At 38.3% G+C, this 24,195-nt stretch overlaps 1 protein-coding gene across 1 annotated transcript in view; it reads right to left on the reverse strand.

Moving 5' to 3' along the window:
• LOC122815764 (deleted in malignant brain tumors 1 protein-like) overlaps positions 1-24,195 on the reverse strand; it is a 671,312-nt gene that overhangs the window by 216,767 nt on the left and 430,350 nt on the right. The window contains exon 8 of the mRNA XM_044088533.1: positions 8,191-8,514. Coding sequence (XP_043944468.1) covers positions 8,191-8,514 — 324 coding nt within the window. The remainder of the gene's footprint in view (positions 1-8,190; positions 8,515-24,195) is intronic.

Below are 24,195 nucleotides of genomic sequence, written 5' to 3' on the forward strand. Positions count from 1 at the left end.
AAATATTTAACACTTGATCCTGGCCATGTACCTCAACTAGTGGCTTCCCCTGTTACTGGCAGACTCTCTTCAGGTAGTTTAGATTGCCCACCATGGGTCCCCTTATACCCATGTGCAGCAGTGGGTATCCCTTTCCTGTGCAGTGATGCCCTGCTTGTCAGGTATAGGTCTCACTTTTTCCCCCAACTCATCTGAAGTGTTGCATTCTCTTTCTGCTGACCACATTCTCATGTCCTCAGTCAAACTGCTAAGGGCTTGTTCCCTCATCAACAGGCCTTCCAGCTTTTCAAAAGTGGTGGCCTGACACCCACTCCCCCACCTATGAATATAAGTGCTTAACTCAGCATCTATGCTCATGAAATATTTCTCTATAAGCTTCAAGTATTAACTTAGGACACTGTAATAAATATTTATTTACTTGGTTATAGTCTAGACAATCAATATAAGACAATTTAGAACCAGCAGTTACAGCTTTACCATGGAGTAAGGGGGGTCATGAACCATACCAAGAGCACTTGGTCAGCATTATATTGTTTACATACCCTTTCAAACATATGAGTAAATCTATCAAAATTATCAACCTCTATAAATTGTGGAAGACATTTACTGACCTTTATTGATTCTGGGGATCAGATACTCCCTTCCCCATTACCTCCATGACCCATTTTCTTTTCATGTTGCCTCTGCCTCTCATTTTCTTTGGCTTCCAAATGTCATAGTCTATCTGATGATTCTGCTTCGACCTCCAAATGCTGCAGTCTTTTTACTGATTCTATTTCCAAATGTTTGGCCTCCAGTTCAAGTGTCTTTAACTCCAGTTGGATTTTTAAGTCATCTGAAGAAAAGTTGAACTGCCCATCTTCTGAGAGCTGTACAGCCCCAATGGCAATCAGGCTGCCTTCCTTGTTGTTGGTCTGTGATGCAGTTGTGGTTAAGGCTACAATCATTTCCACTTTAGTCTGGTTGGTATGCATCAGTTCTTTGGCTTGGCACATCTCAGCCAACTGGCTCCTTGTCAGCTTGCCATAATCCTCTACTGACATCCTTGCCTGCTCTCCCTGTCTAACTCAGCTAACAAAAAATAAATAAAACTATTGTGATATGAAACTCTGAATGTCTACCACTTGAGAGTACAAACACCTTCCTTAGGGACCACTGTTTACAGGCTACAGGAGTTCAATAACCACACCACTGAATCCCAATATGTGATGTGGTGATCCCACCACTACCCAGCAATTAATATCTGACAACCCTCGCCTGTGCCAGTACTCAAGGAGCCTCAATTCTCACCACTGGCAACAATGGGGGGACATTCACTGGGAGGATAGCAAGTACACAAACAGTATTTCCAGATGCAGCTCTCTCAATCAAGTGCAATTTCCCTTAAGAGCACACAGGGACCACAGTCAGTACAGGGCTGGTTTCACCCTATTCATCCAGATTCCCAATAAGACTCTCCACTAGCACAGCTATAGAGTTGAGATCTCAGGTGAGTGACCAAGCCAAGACCACCAGCACCCTCTCTGTCCAACCAGTGCTTTGTGTCCCTGGCCAAGTAGCTGACATACACACACACACACACACACACACACACACACACACACACACACACACACACACACACACACACACTCTCATCTCTCTCTCTCTCTCTTTGAGGAAAGGCTGGAACAAACAAAGGGTGCCCAATCTTACTCTGTAATATTAATACTAATACAAATAGTTGTTTGACCAAGAGCAAGGCTATTAGGAGTGGCCCACACAGTGTCACCAAACAAATATGCAAGTACTTTCAAAACTTAAATATCTCTACACATATCGGCCACAATGAAAGGTTTAAATATATTGAATAATAAATAATAAAAGAACAAGACAATACTAAATATATATTCACAGTAACATCAGAGTTGAGAATATCAGGAAATATTTAAAATAACTTTGTAGTACAGGCTCACACAAATAAAGAAAAACAAAATCTAAACCAAGCTTCACTATATTCCTGACTCACCCTAATACCTTACTAACAGCAAGGCAGATGTGGTGAATGGTTCTTGTTGCTGTCAGGTCCAAGGCAGAATTCAGAATGCCCTGTCTCACTGACAGACTTCTCAAAATAATATCTAAAATATTATTGCTGGGATAGCTTGTAGAATGACATCACTTCTTGTCATCTGATTTGTAGTTCCCAGAAACCCCCCCACTGCTGGAAGCTGGCAGTATTTTAGCATCTACCTGTAAAAAAAAACCCAGGCAAGGGCTTTTGCTCAGATTGGCAGGTGCTGGAACTCATAAAATAATTGCATTCTCCATGCTTTCATATTAGTGATTAGTTCACTCCAAAGACAATACAGAAAGCATCCTAGCACAGATTTTGTGTCTCTGTCTGCATTCATCTTTTATGGCCTAGCCTATAAAGTGATTTAATTTCAAATATTTTTCTAAAGTTTGCTGGACTGTAGTTAAACCTCCAGTTTTCTCTGTTAACATATATATTTAAACAGCTACAATAGTGCATGTATATTTCAGTTCTCTTCTAGTAGGGCACACTGTGGATGCATTTTAAACACAGTACTTTACAAATACCTTTTCAACACAAACACCTATACAAAGCAGATTGATATACACATGACATACAGTTCTAATATATTTGTAACACAAGCATATTATATAAATTATTTTGATATTCACAAATGACATATAATTATTTACAAAATAGCAGGTAGCTGTGTTGGCAGTACCTCCTTTTGTCACTCATGTTATCATCATCTAGCACACAGATGATGCAACCCTAATCTGCTCTGCCAAGAGTCTGGAAAATTGCAAGATAACTCAGGAATCCTTATTGTTTATTAAAAATCTGGCTCCATGACTCAGAGTTGCTCCTAACCCTTTGATCTCAAAATTTAAACTAGTTCTATTTACCCTGAAGCAGTTCTCTCACCAGAAGAATGAATCATTTCAGTATAACCTCTTTCAGTTGTACCAAAATTGAACTAGTAACCCACATAAAACTTCACTGGGTCATGACTGATGAAAATTTGAAATTTGGTTTCCATATAAAATAAGCAGAGAAAAAAATAAAAACTTGGTGCACTTTTTAGGATAAAGCCCTACTTACAGATGACATTAAGACATTAAGAAGACAATTGCTACAACTTACCTACTCCTATCCTATTCAGTGCTCCCATTTTTATAAATCTGCACACCACTGAATACCACCTATTCAAACAATACTGCAATAAAATATCAACATTTGACGCTAATATCCCATATGGAACACATCACTGTTTAGCACTAAAAGCGACTTTGTTGGACTGAACTGCAACATATGCTAATCTTCTCTCAGTTACTAACTACACACAACTTAATCAAGAAATCAGATAAATGCCTCTGCATCAGTAACACAGTCCATCACTGCTCCACCAGTAGGACACTTCACAACACCTATTATGAGTAACAAAAGCTAATAGCTGTGTGGGTGACTCCCTTGACTCCTATGTATCCAAAATCTGGAACTCTATTCCACTCACTCTAAAACAAACTCATTACTTTATAATATTTAAACAAAATCTTAAACATCTGGTGGAAATGTGGTTATGGTCATGTCATTCACCAGGGTAATATCTCATCTCCTGCATACCCACTAAACTTCATCCACCAAATACCATAAACTTCTAACCATACACAATTCTTATTGACATTTTTCATTCTTGTTTTCTTCTTCTTTTGTCCCTAGCTGGAAGACATGGTGGCGGTCAACCCTGTAGTTGGTACACTGCTGTGATGCCAGTGGATACCGGACTTCCTTCATCACACCTTTCCATGCTGTTCTGCCCATGACAATGTTTCTGGTTGAGTTGCCAGGTTCTCAGGTCCTCTTCAACCTGTTTAGCCCATGTCTTCTTTGGCACAGATTTTTGAACTCTCCAGTTCATGGGGTGCTCTCTCCATAACAGTCTGGATGGGAAGCTGTGAGTGTCCAACCTGCACATGTCCTAACCAGTGCAGCTGCCTGTTATGGATCTGTTTGCTGATCATTGGTTGATGATAACATCTGCTCCAGATGTTTTCATTTCTAATGCAGTCACAAAGCAAGATTTCCAAGATTTAGCACAGGTATCACATTTGGAAAACCTCACGCTTGTTCAGGTCTGGCTTGAGGAGCCTCCATGTTTCTGATCCATAAAGGATAATTGGCAAGATCAGTGCTCAGAAAAGGTTAATTTTGTTGGTGATAGAGATGTTTGTCCTCTTCCATAGACCCCACTTGAGCGATGCAAGTGCTGTGGTGGTTTTTCCAATCCTGCTATAGACTTCAGTTGTTGATGCCACCTTCTTCTCCTAGGCCAGTGAACCCAGATACTTGAATTCTTGCATTTGTTTGATCTGAGTTCCCCCGAGGTGGATGGTGGCTTGTGACCTGTTGGTTACCATCACTTTATTTTTTAGTCTACACTCTTCTGGCTACCTGCTCTTTTCTTATGAATCTTCAGTCACATCTCTCATACCTTTTCTCTAAATCTCTCCATTAAAACCATCTCTCCCTCACTCCCTCATCAATCATGCTTCACTGTGTTCTTCCAATATATCTGCATATACATACTGCCTTTTTACTGTACTTCCCAAGGGGCTCTTCTGTCTTAGAACTCAGTAGCCTGCCATCTACTTATCACCTTTCTTCTTACATCTCTCTTTCTCCTCCATTACAGCCAAATCACACATCTATGAATGCTGTATGTAAGCCTATTCCTAGAACCTGGTGTTAACAATGGGCACTGTAGATTGCTCACACATTTTTTCTGATTAATTCAAGCCTATAGCAATACCAGTTACATGTACAATGCAAATAGTATAGTTCTGTATTGCAGTAGCTCTACTTAGCTGTTATTAATGTTCAAAGTATTTTATTTTCTCTTTTGGTTTTAATGTTTGGGACTATCTACCAACTAGTACAACACTCAGTTTTTTTTCTTCTATTAGCTGACTGTTGTTTATATATTGATTTTATTAGATGTATACTCCTCTTACTTACCACAATCGTTTGTACACATAATTTATATATTTTGTGTGGAGTATTTCTCACAGCATCTCTGCTGAAAAGGAGCCTTGTGCCCAGGTGGACTGTCCCAGTAAACAAAAGCTAATAAGTAAGTTAAGTAAGTGAGTAAACAAGCAAATAAACTGGGCACTAAGTTTACCAAATACATTATTTCCAGGTGCTGATTTAAAGTTCTTAACTTGGAAGTTTCTGTTCTTAATGGCTATTACCTCAGCTGTGGGCAATTCTTCAGTTTTTTTAGCTTTTCAGGACTTCCTACCAAAGGCAGAACTGTTGTAATACAAATAGAAAACAGGGTGTAGAATATTATATTATAAAATCACACTGATTTCTCTCACAGAAAGTATTGCAAGCCCCTTTTTACAGTCACCGCGGCTCATGACTCATTTTGTGAGGAGAGTGACTGCTTGCATTTTAGGTTAGCATAATACTACTCTAGATGCTAATTGCAGTTGCAATTGGCTCTTCTCTGAACATCATGGAAGACACCACAAGCAGGGCATTAACTCCAGATTCAGGTCTCCTTTTGGGGTTATCATCATCAGGTTATGTTGCCATAGTAATGGTGACCCAAGACAATTAGCTAGGGATCTTGGCCTAATGGTTACCAAATATGAGCATTTTCTTATTCAACACTACATTTATGTACTTACCATAATGACAGATCTGTAAGAAGATCCATCATAGCTAACATACCTTTCAACCATCTCCTCTCTCCTTTGGTGTTTTTCTAGTGGTCTACCTTCTCCTCTTTTATTTTCCTGCCTTCCTACTTTCCTCAGCTTTGTGCTGCCTACTAAAGAAGTGAAAAGTGAGATATGTGCAGTCCATGATGGGAATGGGGAGGTAACAGACACCCTCAGAAAGATTTATATGCTACAGCAGCAATTCTAACAGTTATCGAACATTTACTTTCTTCTTACTGTGTCATCAGTATGAGATATATAGAGATTTAATTTCATTCAACATTTTTCCGAAGACTTCAAGCATTAGCCCATAAGTCATGAGACTGTCCTTATCAATTTATTTTCTAACAAGGCCGACAAAACTCTAGCAATTTTTCATACTAATTAATTATCTTTGTCATTTTCCCATGTGGTGATATTGCTAAATGGAGAGACCAGTTACTGAAAATTTGAAGTTATAGTAAACTGGTACACACATAAATTACACAAGTATAATAATTCTGAGATGGACATGGCAATCATTTCTCTTTATGGTTTCTAGTCTCTTAATCTGAAGGTGTATCTCAGAATTCTGGCTCAGCTAGCATAAAGGAATAAAGGCCTGAATGTAACTCAGGTGCTGGAAAAGCTGGGAAGGGTAATAAAGGAATGATGAAACAATGCCTGCTTGTCTGTCTCAGTGGGGAGAGTATGTTGTGCATCTCCAGGGCACACATTCCATGGATACATATATGCTAGTGACTGGAAGCCATAGAGAGTGCTTGTTTTAAAAATAGAGCAAGACCCTTGAGGTGCTATGTCACTTCTGGAAGCAAGCTGCATGTGGACATGGAACCTCTTGTTGAGCTACTGGGAATGCACAGCAAGGAATAGACCTTAATTACAACCCCCACCTCCAAGATTTGATGACAACATTGCCTCTACAACTTGCCTGTTATTCCTAGGAGGAATAAATGAGTTGAAAGGCTCTTGTCTCCTAGGGGAACAAACAGGCCAGTTGGGTGAACAGAAGGGAAAGTTGGATGGTTACAGAGTAAGGCAGCAAAAACTGAGACAAAATAACATGTTTAAGAACAAATCAAATAGAATCATAGAGATATATAAATGAAAATAAGACAGGAATGCCGCATGTTCTCTTTAAGAGAAATTCAAACTTAATGACATCATATGTTGGAGTTTATGAAGCATCAGCAGAATGAATAAAAACAATAAAACAGTTAAAAAGGCATGATATGGAAAATGGAGCTGTCAGCCCAATGCCAGAGGAGATAAGGCCTAAGTGCAAACTTGAAGTTTTTTATTTTATTTTTTTTCATGAGGATGGTCATGCCATTGCAGCTTGTCATGTATTCACTCCTAGGGGACCAGTCAGGATAAATCATGAGTTGCTGGCATTTCTGCGGAGTGGACAAGGTTAATTAACATTAGCTTATCCTTATCCCTACTTGCAAGATTAACTTCAATACTGTGACCTCCACTATTGGAAACTTCACTGGTAGGGCTTTTATGAACTGGATAGGCTTACCATGAGGGGGGAAATGTCAGTGTTAGGGCTTATCTCACATGATAAGTCTTTCTGAACCACCGCCATGAAATTTATTACAAATGGGGGTGTCATCTTGTCATTGTCAAACTTGGTAGAGTCCTCAACCCTTTAAGTAGTTAACGTTTCTGAATTTCCATGTATTGTCATAACATTGCCCATTACTTTCTGAATGTTTCACAGTCTGATGCCAAGCAGTTATCAATCTTTCTTGCACTTGTGTGCTTCTATTGGAAAAACAACATTCTTATTTTAGTTTTTCTGCATAACTATCAAAATGAAATACAAAGTTAATTACAAAATACATACTTTAATGTGTGCATAGATGAACATATCCACAAGTACATTAATATATATATATATATATATATATATATATATATATATATATATATATATATATATATATACACACACACACACACACATATATATACATATATCTACCTATATATATATATATATATATATATATATATATATATATATATAAAATGAGGTCATTATATATCTCTTTAGACTAATGAATCTATTACTGTATGACTTCTCTGTTTTCACTAATTGTGGCTGATGTGTATGTATACACGACTAAGACTCACTGCATTTTGTATCTAAATGTACTTTGTGTAAACTTTGTAGTTTTTTGTTACATGTTATTCATAAGTGTGGAACTTTTCTCCCCGGCTCTCCACTAAAAATGGACCTGTGTCCAGTGGACTATCCTGGTTAGCAAATGTAAAATAAATAAATAAATAAATTGGCATGTTGAATTAATATTATTGAAACCCATTTCATTTCTACTTTATAAAACATCTGTTTCCTTAAACATAATTTAGAATCAAATTTAAGCAGATCATATTAGTAAGAGTATATAATTGTCTTACACATGCTTATGTGCTTACCTGAAGAACAAATAACTCCAGCCGCACCTGTGGGAACTGTATTTGTTGATAAGACTTCAACATAACAATAAGACAGTGAAAACTCGCTTCCTACACACTGAACATTTGTTAGCCAGGTAGAATTAGATGTAGAATTAGATACACCAAACCTGAAGTCAGTCACAGCTGTTAGTGCAAAACCACATCCATGTGACCGGCATATGACATTGGCATCATTTATATCCCATCCATTCACTGAGACAGAAGTCCATGTATTGCTGTAATAGACCTCAACTCGCCCAGAGCAGCTGTTCATTCCATCCACAATCCGTACATTAAAATAACCTTTCAGAAGTAAATAAAAAATAAAGCAAATCAGTCTTTTTTTAGGTAATACACATGCATCACTAGAGAAAGCCTTATTTAAAATGTATGCTGCTGAACATAACGGTGCTTTCAAGTAGAAATAATGATGAGAAATTTGTTTTACTGCTTGACTTTACTACATTCAGAGGTAGATATCTTATTAAGTACCACTTTATCTATTATCTGTAGCATGCATGGATTCATACTAGCAGATTTATAAATGACAGCATGACAAAAATGCTGAATTTCACTGATACAGATCAAGATGAAGTACGAAAAGTGAAATTTCTGGGGGTGCTCCTAAATTCCTACTATGGGTGGGTTTTCTATTTAGTAATCAATCCAAGTGATGTTGCATCTTAATGATTACAGCATGACCTAAAATGCACCTTTTGCAATTCCCAGTAAAAGTGAATTTGTGCATTTTGTGACGTAGTCTTATTGTCACCTCTAAAACTACATCTTTTATCACAATATCTGCTGCATTTATTATTATCAAAAGGAGACTGGTGGATACATTGTTTCTTATTCACTGGACCATGAGCAGTTTTTGTTTCCATGAAAATGTTGACTTCTTTGTTGTTGTACTTGTATTTTCAACACGCTGACCTGATTGCATTCTGACCATATTTTCTGAGCCCAGTATAATTTAAGAGGTAGTAACTCAAACTGAGCTGGTTACTGGTGTGCTACCAGTTTGGTGAACTTTTCCTACAGAAAAGATTCATGACTTTTCAAACTCAGTTTGGCTTTAGTTGGCTGGTTGTTTTGGGAAACAGTCATTGTCTCCGCAGTGGACTGTTACATTGAGTAAAAGACATTTTGTGACTTTGTGAGTCTTGGAGACAGCAGAATGGGATTATCTGTCGAACTTCTCTCCAGAGATACCAGTGTTTTCTCCTTCCATTCCTGGCTTTATATTCATTCTGCAGACATTCTTAAAGCTGTCCTTTTGGATCATGGACTATATTGTTTAAGACTGTTAACAACTTTGAAATTCTCATTTTTATATCATCCCAGTAAATGCAACGTTTTTCAAAATGACATGAGTATTCATGCTAGTTTTTTATAGTTAAAAATGTTATTCACGTTTTCTTTGTATAGACAGTATTTGTTAATTTAGAGTGTTTCCTAGAAATAATGTTACTCATGTTTAATATATAATTTTATCTAATTTGCTCATTTCCACATATTTCATTTGGTTTGTGGTTGCTGTAAAAAGTTTTGTTTGTGTCTTTCTGCTTTTTCCGGTTAGGGGTCGCCACAGCGGAACTCTGGTCCGCAAATGATTGGAAGTAGATTTTTACGTGCCGACTTGCTGGGCCTGACGCACAACCTTCAACGAAGGGACGCCCATTCACGCATGTTGCCGCACAGAAGACACTCTAACTGAGAATCGAACGGAACAACGTCTTACTGTGAGGCGACAATGCTACCGCAGCACCACCACCGCAGTGGTTGCTGTAAAAAGTACTTGAGAATATAAGTACTGTAATTAAAGTAAGATAAGTTATAAATTAGTATAATTTAATGAATGTAATTATTTTGTAGTACAGTGAGTGACATGATTATGCTTCAAAAATGGGAAAAACACATGCTTGTTAAGCACGCCTAAGCACTGTTAAGAACACATCTCATACTGTGGATTTACAGTGGGTATTGTCTGCCAGCAAAGAGCAGCAGCAGAGGGTAAATCAGCTTGAAAAGCTGTTAAATACTTTTTGGTGTCACATTATAAACAAAACTTGTGGCAAAATGAACACTTTAAGTTCCTAACTTTTTCCTTTTTTTGTCTGTAACTGATAGTACACAGAGCAGTTAAAGCTCCATGTCCTACAAAGTACAGTGATCAGGTCTCGGCTATCGTAACTCTAATTATTTTGTCTTCTTGACATCGATGCCAAGGTACATTTCTGAAGTTTCACTTGAGTGAATTTCTTGTCATCTGTTTCTCGAACATTAAACATGTTTTTCATGATTAGTGGCATGATAGTGATCCACTGTGTTATGGCTTGCCATACTACCTTCAATGCTGAAAATTATCAAGTTAGTTTCAAAATATCAAGGAAAACAGAATTTGTGCTGTATACACCACATCAAATTCTACAAATCTATTTGGAATAGACAGAAAAATAAGTTGTCCTGAAGAATGCTGTGACATATTGTATTTGTATATATATATATATATATATATATATATATATATATATATATATATATATATATATAATATATATATATATAATCCTATAAAGGCCAAAAAATCCTGAAGACCAAAATCCTGAGATGAAAATCCTGAAAGTTCAAGATACTGAAAACTCAAAATACTGAAAACACACATTATACTAACATTTACTATATTCCAGCACAAATACAAACAAAAAGAAATAAAACACAAACTATATTATTGCTTTACAAGTATAAGCAGTTGGAAAAGCCCCCATGCACCCCCTGCTACTTAAATATATCAACTCCAAGACTGTACTTAGTGTAGTGAAGTACAATCTCGGAGCTGATATATTTAAGTAGCAGGGGGTTTAGGGGAGCTTTCCCCCCTGCATATAGTTGCAGGGTAATATGTTTCTGTATGTACTTGTACTGGAATATAGTAAGTGTTGATATCCTGTGTGTTTTCAGGATTTTGAGTTTTCAGTATTTTGAGTTTTCAGGATTTTGAACTTTCAGAATTTTGGTCTCAGCATTTTGGGCTTTCAGGATTCTGTAGTGCTCATATATGTATATATATATATATATATATATATATATATATATATATATATGTGTGTGTGTGTGTGTGTGTGTGTGTGTGTGTTCTATTCGTATTTATGAATACTAATATGAGGAAAAAACATGCTATTTATTTATTTATTTATTTATTATTTATTGACATTTGTTAACCGGGTTGGTCAAGCTGGGCTTGTGGTCCATTTTCAGTGGAGACTCGAGGAAAAAAGGTCCGGAAATAAAAACACAGACAGTTTACAGAGAATCAAACATTTGAGTCAGAAATATGGTGAAGATCAGTTATACAAGAATGTTAGAGAGACAAAGCAGAAATGCAAACACATGATATATATACATATCAATATTTTTACAGACTAAAAAATATATTTACATATTTACAAAAAGAGTGAAGTCTAACAGTACTGATTATATAATTTAATAAGTATCCACAATAGTGGAGTACTTGGCTGTATGTGGATGGACTGAAATGGTATATATTAGGATTGTGGGGAGCTTAAGAAGGGGCGTGACAAAGGCATATTTTGTAGTTGAGTAGATGAAGTTTGAGTTTTTCTTTAAAGCGGGATGTGTGAATGATGGAACAAATGTCTCTTGGGAGTCTGTTCCTAGCTTGGGCAACAGAGTGTTTATATAGGAGCTTGCCAGCTATCTTTTGGGGTTGGTAGATTTGTAGTAGTTGCTACTGCGGTGGTGGTGCTGCAGTAGCGTTGTCGACTCACAGCAAGACGTTGTCCATTCGATTCTCAGCTAAAGTGTCTTCTGTGTGGAGACATGCGTGAAAGGGCATACATTCGTTGAAGGTTGTGCATCAGGGCTGGTAACTCGGCATGTAAATATCTTCTACCAATCATTAGTAGACCGGAGTCCCGCTGTGGTGACCCCTAACTGGGAAAAAGCCGAAAGACACAACAAGCTGATTAGAGGTACAGAGAGTCCAGGGAGGAGTGTAGCTAGAGATGAAGGAAGAGAGAGCAGGGCAGGATGAAGGTTTGTAAAGAATGAAGTGCAGCATTTGAAGTTGTGACAGCAGTAGAAGATGGAGGAATTCTAACCAGTGGAGAGTATTTAGGGCAAGGCAGTGATCTGTATTATATGGAGAGTTTGTAATAAATCTAGCTATCTTGTGGTAAGTTTATTAGAGCTTCTTTAAAGTAGAAGTCTGGATGTCGGTGAGTACTAGAGCAGCATATAGAAGGGAGGGGAGGAGAAGAGCTTGTGCAAGGGACAGTCTGGCTTTTGTGAGTTAGAAATGTTTTGTTGTGATAAAGTAAGCCAAGTTTCTGGTGAGTCTTGTTTATGCTTTGGAAGATGTGCAAGCTCAATTTGAGTTCATCGTCTATGATGACCCCAAGGACTTTAGTGTGAGCTTCAGGCTGGATACCAGTGTTATTAGAGAAAGTAATAGTAAAGGTGGATTTGAGGTGAGACAGAGATCACCAAAAAAAATAATAAGAGTTTGGTCTTTTTAAGGTTGAGAATGAGTAGATTCCTTGACAACCACTGTTCAGTGGATAGGAAGGCCTGTTGAGTAAGAGTGTGGAGATTGAAGATACTGTCTGAGATGGAGATGAAAGTCAAGTCATCTGCTTATTGGATGAGGGAGGATTGTTTACAAGATGTATAGAGATCACTGGCAAACACAGTAAATAGGAGGGAACCCAGGATGGAACCTTGTGGTACCCCAGATGGGACAGGTATGAATGGAGAAGTGGAAGAGAGCCATTTAATAGATTACTGCCTGCAGGATAAGTAACTAGAAAACCAGGCAAGGAAGGAAGAAGATAGATTAGGCAGCACATAGGCAGCAATCTAGTTAACACCGAATGTGTGATAAGAGACCTTGGGACCCAGGTGGACAGTAGTCTCTCCTTTGATAGTCACATCACGACAGTAGTCAGGAAGTCCTTCTACATGGCACACCTCATCGTAAAAGAAATCCCAATACCTCCGAGCTACACAGTCTAGGGATATAAATCGTGTCACCACAATAAACAGGACATGCTGGAGGGATAGATTCCTGTCCAAGAGACATCACATACTCTGGAACAGGCTACCCATCTATGTGAAGCAAAGTTCTTCATTAGCACTCTTCAAGAAAAATCTTGATGAGTGGATGGGAAATAGGAAATATACCCCGGGGATCACTTTTGTGTTTCTGCTCGACAGTGGCACAGGAAAATAACTTTCTTGGGTGGTGTAAGCCAGGGAACCTTGTTGGCGAGGCTTATGTAGGATCTTGGGCTGATAGCCTAGTACCTACCTATGAACCTGTGAGTGAGGTCTGCAAGTTTAGATAGCAGTAGGGGATGGGAGACTGTGTCAAAGGCTTTGGAAAGGTCAAAGAAGAGACAGGAGATGTTTGTCATTATCTAGGGCCTTGGCAGTGGTATGTGTAAAGGATAAGAGGGCAGTAGTTGTGCTGTGGTAGGGACGGAGACCATGCTGAGTGGGAGTAAGGAGGTTATGCTGGAGGAGGGAGTTGAGTAGTTGTGAGTGGATTCAGTTTTTGAGAATCTTAGAGAGGGGAGATAGGCTAGCTGTAGATCAGTAGTTAGATGAATTTGTAGAGTTTCTATCTTTATGCAGGGGAATAGTGAAACTGGATTTTCATATGGTAGGGATGGTGGATTCCTGAATAGATCTATTGATTAGTCTAGATAATGGACAGGCAATGGAGTCAGCAGCAAGTTCGAGGAAGGTAGGAGGTAGACTGTCAGTGGAGGGAGAGCAGGGTTTGAGGAAGGTAGGAGGTAGACCTTCAATGGAGGGAGAGCAGGGTTTGAGTTTGTGAAGAGATGTAGGAAGTAGGAACCGGATGTAAAGAGACTAGTTGTTTGTTAGAGGGATTGGGAGGGGTAGGCAGAGAAGTCGTGTTACAGTTTGAAGGTATGAGTGTTTGAATGGTTTCAATAAAGTGTTTATTGAGAATAGTAGCAGTTTCCAGAGGAGATGTATTTGGATAGGGGCAGGGAGTTGAGGGGCAGCCTGGAGAGAGAATTTTGTTAATAGTATACCAGAACTTGTGAGGGTTGGATTACTTATTGAACTGGCCAGAGTTATAAAAGGACTTTTTGTCATTATTGGTTTGTTTTTTTGTAAGATTTCTGATGTGTCTATAATTATGTAGCAGAGGTAATTCCTTTGTTTGATCCAGGCTTGGTGTGTATAATTATGTAACAGAGGTAATTCCTTTGTTTGATCCAGGCTTGGTGTGTATAATTATGTAACAGAGGTAATTCCTTTGTTTGATCCAGGCTTGGTGTGTATAATTATGTAACAGAGGTAATTCCTTTGTTTGATCCAGGCTTGGTGTGTATAATTATGTAACAGAGGTAATTCCTTTGTTTGATCCAGGCTTGGTGTGTATAATTATGTAACAGAGGTAATTCCTTTGTTTGATCCAGGCTTGGTGTGTATAATTATGTAACAGAGGTAATTCCTTTGTTTGATCCAGGCTTGGTGTGTATAATTATGTAACAGAGGTAATTCCTTTGTTTTGATCCAGGCTTTCCAAGCTCTATCTCTTTTTAGCATAAGGGACTTAGTTTTTTTTTGAGAGCCAGACAACGTAATTGGGTTTTATTTTAACCTTCTTAGAGGGAGCAAGGGAGTACAGTGTATTCAGGAAGATGCTATTGAACCTAGTAACTGCGTCATTGAGAGGGATTTGTTTAAGGATAGACTAGTCAATGGTGGATAGAATAGAGTTGAATTGGACTGCATTAAAATTAGAGAGTTTTCAGCAATCTCTATAAAGGTGGGATTTGGGAGGTTGGATGGTGTATCTAAGGGCCGAGGTGGGGAGGTGGTCACTAAGCTGGTCTGATAGTATAGTGCTGTTGTGGTAGTGGTGAGGGGAGTTGGTGAGTATCCAGTCAATTACAGAGTCGGAGGATGAGTTTTTATGGAGGGGGGTGGGCAAAGATATCAGTTGATGGAAACCATGCAGGTTGATGCTGAGTTATGGAGAGTCAGTTTTAAGTTTAGACCAATCTAGGTTAACATCACCTTAGATGAGGGTTTCATAGAGAATATTGTGGGAAAACCAGGATAAGATATTCTCTAAAGTGGATGAATTGTTTCAAGGAGGGATATAGATGGCTGCAACAGCTAATTTTTTGTGAGGGTTAAGGTGGCACTTAAGGATGATGAGCTCAGAGGGGGGGAAATCAGGGATGGGTGTGGGAAAAGGTAAGAGATTGAAGCAGCTGGAGTGGAGGATGGCTGCACCACCTCCTTTTATCTATCAGAGCGATAGATATTATAGCCTGGTGGGAGAATTTCATTGTTAGTGATATGTGGCTTAAGCCAGGTTTCAGATAAGGAAAGGATGTGAGGGTTTGTATGCATTATCCAAGCATTGAATTGGTGATTTTGTTGGTTAGGCTTTGAATATTTAGAGAGTATATTGCCAGATGCTTGGATATGGATGAGTTTAGTGTAAGAGGCTGGGTATAGTGAGAGGTGTTTGGGGTAGGAAGGGAGGTAGAAGATAAGGGGGTGTTTGAGGGGAGAGGAGGTAGGGCCAGGATTGGGATGGACATCCCCAGATATGAGTAAGTTATTAGTGGGAAGAGGGAGTACAGCAGTACAGTAGTACATAGATGTAGTTTGTGTAACTTGTGTTTAGATTTGTAGTTAGGAGGGTAGATTTGCAATATAGACAGTTTGTGAAGAGAACAGGTGGAGAGGTTGGAAAGGGCTGGGGAGATATGAAAGTAGGAAGGTGTAGAATGAGTGTCAAAGGTATAGGAGGTAGGAGAGCATAAAAGAGAATAAGGAAGGTGTGAGCGATAAGAGGTTAGAGAAGAGAGAAGAAGTAGGAGTGAGATGGTAATGATACGTTTCATTTTTGGTGGCGGGTGTAGGGGTTATAGACAGGGTGCTGTATTTGGAGTCTGACAGGAAGTAGTTTTTCAGTGGATGTTGGGGAAGAAAGGAGAGGGAGTGGATGGTATACAGGAAATTATAATTGGGGTGGGTTAGAAAGAGGGTATAACACTTTCACAAGGTATTTTTCTGGGAGAGTCTGTTGGGCAGGGGATGACCACAGACCATTTAAGCTGTTGGGAGAAGCTGCAAGAGGTAAGGGGGGATACATACAAAATGTTATACCAAGAAAGTAAGAAAAGACATATGAGAGACCAGACCTAGATAAACTCAATTGAATCAGAAAGATAAGGTATAATAGAGACAAGAAATAACCAGTGTAACAATAACAATATTCCCAGTTGACTAAGCCCTGAAAGTAGAGCAGATACTACTTTTAAACAGCTAATGTAGCACTTAAAGTAAATGGAATAGTTTTTACAGAAAAAGCAAATATTAGCAAACACAGTTAACTACGCCCTGTATGCAGAGCAGAAAAATTCTTACAAAACTGTTATATAGCACTAGGAGTAAATGCAGTAGTTTATACAGACAAGGCAACTTTCAGCAAACACAGTTAACTATGCCACGTAAGCAGAACAGAAAATTCTTAAAAACTGTAATGTAGCACTAGGAGTAACTGCAATTGTTTGTACAGATAATGCAACTTTTAGCAAACACACTCAACTAAGCTGTGTAAGCAGAGCAGAAAACAATTCTTAAAAACTGTAATGTAATACTAGAAGTGAATGTTATAATTTGTACAGATAAAACAACTTTTAGAAAACACAATCAATTAAGCCCTGTAAGCAGAGCAGAAAACAATTCTTAAAAACTGTAATGTAGCACTAGGAGTAAATGCAGTAGTTTGTACAGATAAAGCAACTTTTAGCAAAACACAGTTAACTAAGCCCTGTAAGCAGAGCAGAAACATTCTTAAAAAAACTGTAATATATCACTGGGAGTAAATGCAGTAGATTGTACAGAAAAGGCAAGATGTAGCAAACACAGTTAACTCTGCACTGACAGACAATTTGTGGTAGCAGTATAAACAAAGCAATAAATAAAAAAGCTAAATGCTACTTGATATCCAAACTGACCTGAGTAGAAAGTATACTGTTACATGAAAAGAGTTTTAATTGTTAGATATATATTTAGAGATTTATAAATGCATTTATTTCTGTTTGCTAGTTAGATGCATATACACTTCTGTTGCTATAATATCTGTAGGAATAATATAGTCAGTCAGATGCATACATTTCTGTTTGCTAGCATACATATAGTAAAGGGTTAAACTGTTCTTAGCTGAGAAGCAAGGAAAAAATAAAATAAAATAAATAAAACAACATTCATGTTTATGTAACAGGCTGGTACAGCTTGAGAAAAATGCTGATAAGGATGAGTTGAATGTTCGGTGTTTAATTCAAGCTTCAAGGACTACAGATAAGTATGCAGTTGTGAGGAAGGAACTGAGTTGGAGGCAAAAAAAAGACTTACTGAACTGCCACATAATTCACCTTGAGACAAGAGCACAAAGGAGCTTATTAACAGACTGCAAGGCATCATTGAAAGACTGTGTCACACAGAAACATTCTCAAACAGAAAAGACTCCCTAAAAAGTTTAATTAGCAGATTGCATCACATCAGAAAATAGCTAAGTAATGACTTTGAGTGTTCCCAAAAGACTGTTTCATAAGAATGTATATATGTGAGATGTAATCTGATTTCTTGTGTGATATGCTTAGAGCTGTTTAGTGGAGAACATCACATCAGTTGCCCTGCTAGACAGGGGACCAGGTAAGTAAATATTCTGGGAAGAAATAGCCAGGGGAAATGTTATAGCTAGGCTTGTATAGGCCCTAGGGCCATAGTACCAACCTATGAACCTTTCATTTTATACGAAAAGAAAACTTGAAGACAGTAAACCCTGCAAACTGTACATTATTATAAGTGTTGTCTGTTATATAGACATTTTTTTTTAGTACTGTGTGAAAGTTTCACCTCACAGCAAGAGGTTCACTGGTTCAATCCTCAGCTGGGGTGCCTTCTGTGTCGAGTGTGCATGTTCTCCATGTTGTTCTGTGGATTTCCTCCGGGTGCTCTGGTTTCCTCCCACATCCCAAAGACATGCTGTAGGTGGACACTCTAAATTGGCCCTAGGCATGAGTGCGTGCATGTGTGTGTCTTCTGTGGAAGGTTGGGCACCAGGCTGGCAACTCAGCACTGTTAAACTCCACTGCCAATATGAGTGGACAGGTCATCTGCTGTGGTGATCCCTAACCAGGAAAAGCCAAAAGAAGAAGAAGTACTGTGTGAAAGCTTAAAGGGTTAATAGCCTGCAAAGTTTATGTGCACTAACCAGACTTTGTATTTTTACAAGGCAATAAATCAGAAGTAATCAGACTTTGGTTTCAGTATGCTAAAGCTGCTTTGCCCTTTTCTACAAGGCACTAAGAAATGCACATCCGGCAATCATCTGCATTTAATTAGGCACCACCATAGGGCTGGAGTCAGCAGCTTCAGTAAGATAAGACAAGAATGTAATCTAGACATGCAATCTTTCATTTTTAAATATGTTTTCATTAATTATATAGAGTACATACCAATTGTGACAGCTGCTTTTTGTGACTGTCAAAAACATTTATCTTTTTAAATGAGACTGCTACAGAGAAAATTATCTTCCAATGACCAGCAAACTCTGGATCATTTTATGTAATGGAGTACAAGGGTCTTTGTCCTCATTTGAGCATTATGATTTATACTTGATCTCAAATGTTTTGGAGGAAGGAAGAGGGTGGAGTTTGAATGTGCATCTGGAAGGGTTGGAGAGTGGATTAATGGCTAAAGTGCTTGCCTTACAAATACAAGGTGCAGCGTTTGAGTCTCACAAGGGCAAATTGGCTAGGCTTAAAATGGCTCGTAAGGGCAGTTAGCATAGTGCTAAACTATGAACTATGAATTGCGATATGAAAATATTTAATAAAGCACAGAATACAAAGGTAGGTACACAATTATTTTAATTTTTATCCTGGTGAGGAACATGAGCATAGCCAGCTGTTGGTCAGGTTGTATAGATCAGACGTATTTAAGCTTGTCTGCTTGTTTGAGTGGAGGTGGTAAATTGTTCTTTGGTTTAGAAACAAAGCTGGAATATACTGTGTATCCAGCACTGTTGTTTAATTTAGTGGTTAATAACAGAATTTGTTCACTAGAATGGTTGTCTTTAGGTGTTTGGTAGAACTGAAGGGTGTTCTTTAGGGATATGCAATTTTCTTGTCTGTGGATGAAATGTGTTGCACAAGTAACTGAGGGTAGATTAGGTAATTTGGAAGTTCCATCTATTGTAGTTGTACTAGGGCAAGATAGGTGAGATCTAAAAGTGGCATATGTGGCAGTTTTTGCTGTTTTGTTATAACAATACTGTGTAATTTGCAGATTAGTGAGTACTAGAAATGCATAAATGAATGTGAGTTGATGTGTAATATATAGTTTTGGTGTTCTGAGCTATTTTTTCTTTGTTTTCATCAGTAAAGAAGTCCAGGCTGTGTATTTATGTGTGCATTTGTTGTTGTTGTTGTTATTGTTTATTTTTTTGAAGACGTGAAGTATGTGTTAGTTATATTTAAAAAAAAAAAACATTGCCTTTGGTGAATCCAAGCAATTTTATTTGTGTCACATTTTCTATAGTTGTTTTGTTTGCTGAGGTGACTGTGAACATGTGCTTTTGAATGCTGATAGCATTTGTTTGCTTTTCTTTGGGTTGAGTAGTATATCACCATTGTTTTTGTAAGGATACTATGGAAGAGAAATATGTTTGAATAATTTGTTGTGATTTCTTGAGATATGCAGCAGAGAAAATCAAGTTTGTATCATCTGTGTACTATACTAAGGTAGCATATTTGAATGCAGTATGGAAACTAACTATAAATATGCTAAATAGGAGATGACCCAGAATGAAATCCTGAGGGACTCCAACAGTGCCTGGTAACAACGGAGTAGGACTGTGCTGCCATTGTACAGCTTGTTCTCTTTTGGAGAGGTATCTATGGCAAGACAGTGAAAAGTTAGAGACCTAAGGATATAATTCATCAAGTAGGTTTGAATGAGAGACAAGTGTCAAAAGCCACAGAGAAATCATGAAAATAGAAGAGACTAAAAGCCTAGCATTCCTATATGAGTTGATTCAATTGGTGAAGTCGAGTAGGGTGGTTGTTCATAGGTTCACAGGTTCATAGGAGGTTACTAGGCTAATGGCCCTAGGGCCATTACAAGCCTAGCCATTTAAAAAATAGAGTACCCTCAATGACCACAGTCAGATGGTCATTGTTTGCAAAGGGATTCCATGATCAGCAGTGACTTCCACTGTCCATGAGGGACATAGGTGCCACCCCTAGGATGAATTTACCGTTACCCATCCAGTTGTCAAGCATGTGCTCAAATATGTACATTAAGGAGCTCTGCTTCACATGAAGTGTGAGCTTATTCCAGAGGAGCGGCAATCTCTGGGAGACATATATGTGACTTCAGCACATTCTGTTAATGTCACAGGCTAGGTTGTCATCCTTGGAGTGAGTGACTCTTGTCCCATTTGATTTGCGGATGTACATCATTTCCATTAGGGCAGGGTCAGAGACTACTCTGTAGGCCAGGCACAGGCCGCCTTCCAGCAGTCTATATGATACAGAGTACAGTGACAGGGCTTTTAGTCTTTTCGTGTAGGTCATGTTTTGGAGGTCCTGCATTCTGTTGGTTAGAAACCTCTGTGGTTTGTCCAGTTGCTCCAGGTGCCTTGTGAGGTAGACACAGAAGAGACCATTGTACTCAATTAGTGGTCTAATAATGGTCAAGTACAGTGGAAATATAACCTCACTAGTCTTGGATGTGACACCCTTATTTTTGAGATGCACAATATACAAGGCTTTCCTTACCACTGTTGACACATGGTGATTGAAGTTAAGATTACTATCAACCTTTGATCCCAAGTCTCACACCACTGAGTTTGAGGTTGGTGGGTGCTATTTATGTCACAATTAGCAGAGCTAATTTTTTGTCAAAGGGGATAATGAGGCATTTTTTGCATTAAGGTTTAGTCAGTGACTTTGGCACCAATCATCTGTCTGTGTCAGCCCCTTCTGTAATATGTTTACATCATTAAGGAATTCCGTGACATGGTCCCAGTTTACAATCATCGGCAAACTTGGTAAGCCAGAGGCCATCTACCTTCACCTGGACTTCAGAGAAATAGATCCCAAACAGTAGAAGTCCCAGCATAGATCCCTGTGGTACATCACTGGTAAATGGTCTACTGATGGAGGTGGAATCCCCAATATTGACAGTATGTGTTCTGTTGGTGAGCCAATTGGCTACCCATCTAGTGATGTATACGTTAATTACAATGTAAGAGAGTTTTCTCAATTATCCCTGACTGGGGGATTGTGCCAAATACCTTGGCTAAATCATGGTAGGTGGTATGTACTACTTTGACCTAATCCAGAGCTTTGGTACCATTCTCAAAGAAGTTCACTATGTTTAATAACCAATATCCACTCTTGACAAAACCAAACTAGGTTGAGTCAAGAGTTTGAAGGCCTCCCATGGCTTTGTTGATAGGGTCCATGATGATTCTTTCCATGACACACAGAAAGGAATCTTCCAGGTGCATATTTTCCAGTTTTTGCTTAATGCTGATGGCTTTCCTGTCCTTTTCCGGCTTAAAATATTCAATCAATATATTCATATATTTATAGCTGGTCTCTAAATTAATTGCTTGCCATTGGGCAAGCAGGTCTGAATATGTATTGCCATATGCAGGTAGACATTTAACCCTCATTCCCCATGGTATCGCCTTATGGAAAACACCAGCTTCAAGGTGGAGGTGTTGCCATTGCAACCTTTTCAGCCTATAGGCTGAATTCTCCACTTCTTGAAAGATAGCAAAAAAGTATATTTCATTTGTGCTATCAGTATTGTTGGTGGATGTTTCCAGTCCAGTATTATTCAGGTTCAGCTGCAAGAGAGAGCTAGATGACTCCCTTAGAAAGTGAACTGAAAAATATGTTACAATTCAATCTTAATATATATATATATATATATATATATATATATATATATATATATATATATATATATATATAATAAGCTTAAGGAACAAAAAGCCAAGAAACTAGCTCAAGACTTCCAGAATTTCAAGAAAGGACATATTTTTGAATGGCTGAGAGAAGTACTAAGATCAACTGGAAGAGACAAACCTTTATATGAAATAAATCTCACTGAGAGTCTGATAGCATCATTACCCAGGAAGAGCCATAAGAGACAACTTACCCTCTGACACTTTGGAAGGGACCAGAGACCACCCTATTAGTTTACCAGCAGAAGCTGATGTTTGTAAAGCTGGACCTAGTCATACCCCCCCAGATGCCAATCAGCCAAAACTGTGAACTGAATACCTCCTCCTTATCAGGCACTAGACCAAAGGAAGGCGCAATCCATACAGCCTTTAATCTGCCTTTACCGTTTTTTTGTCAAGCAACAGTTCCATCAGAATCCCAGAGCTCAGATCCAAGAAAGGAAATGCAAGAAGCTAACTTAAACTTAGACTTCAAAAATTCTCAAACAATCGTACCTCCTGAATATATATCAGTACTCTCAAGAGGTCTGAGTTTTATACCTGCCTTAAATTCCAATCTCAATGAATTTGTAACGGATCTCAGACTGTTCTGTAGGAATGTGACTCTCAGATCTATCTTCGGGACCAAAAATGACCATTTTGGTCTGAAGTATAAGAAACCTAGTCAGTTCACAGCTGTGAACCATCCAGCAGTTGAAATTTTCCTACGTTTATGTGAAATAGAGATGGCGAAGGTAAGGGAACAGAGACCCTGTAAAGGAGGTGTTTACAACATAACTCAAGCTGAACAAGCTGTTCTTAATGAATTGAGAACAAGACAAGATTTAGTCATCAATCCAGCTGACAAAGGAGGTGGTATTGTAGTGATGGACTCTGATTGGTATGTCAACAACATGAAACTGATGCTAGACGATGTAACTACCTATAAAAGATTAAACTCAAGGGATTTGGAGAAAATTATTAACAACTTCAATAATGATCTTTATGAATTGTTTATGGAGAGGCGCTTAGATAATGATTTGTATTATTTCTTTAAGGTCTCCCACCATACTATACCCACCATAAGTGGGCTTCCAAAGATCCATAAAGATCCTCTTGATCCACCTCTATGTCCTATTTTCACTGGAAGGGGTGGATTACTGAACCTCTGTCAATGTTTATTGAAAATGAACTTAAACAAGCTCTACCACAAGCTAAAATGGTACTTAAGGACACTGGCAGTTTCTTGGTTGATCTGAAAAGAGCAAAAAGTAATCTGAGAGACCTACAAGGTATACTCTTAGTCACAATGGACATTAATAGCCTGTTCACTGTGATCCCTAATGAGTTTTGTATTCAAGCCATCTGTAATTTTCTGCATTCCTTGGGTATAACTACAGATCCTCTTTGCCACCTCTTGGAACTGGTACTTGACAATAATGTCTTTGTCTATGGACAGGATCTCTACTTACAAACATGGGGAGTTGCCATGGGCACCCCATGTGTGAATAATTACTCAAACATAGTACTAGCCCAATGGGAGAAAGAGCAAGTACTACGCGAATCAAACCCTTGGTACCAACATCTCTTCTATTGTAGTCATTTTCTTGATGACATTTTTATTATGTGGAAAGGTGATGCTGAACAGCTGACTTTATTCACAGACTATCTCAATAACACCACTGGTTTTCTGAAGTTTAAAGTCAATTACTCTGACCAAATGGTTGATTTTCTTGATGTGAAGATCTCATTAGATCATATTGATGGAATACAAACTAGTCTCCATAGAAAAAACACATGGAGAGATCATTATTTGCATAGACAAAGTACGCATCCCAAACACATCTTCAACAATATTCTGGAAAATCAAGCCACCAGAATTTCTCAACTGTGTACCAATGATGATGACTTTTTAAGAGAGTTCATTGAGTTGCACCACA

Source organism: Protopterus annectens, chromosome 1.part1, assembly GCF_019279795.1.
Source record: "Protopterus annectens isolate FY-2018-M chromosome 1.part1, PAN1.0, whole genome shotgun sequence".
Taxonomy (NCBI): Eukaryota; Metazoa; Chordata; order Ceratodontiformes; family Protopteridae; genus Protopterus; species Protopterus annectens.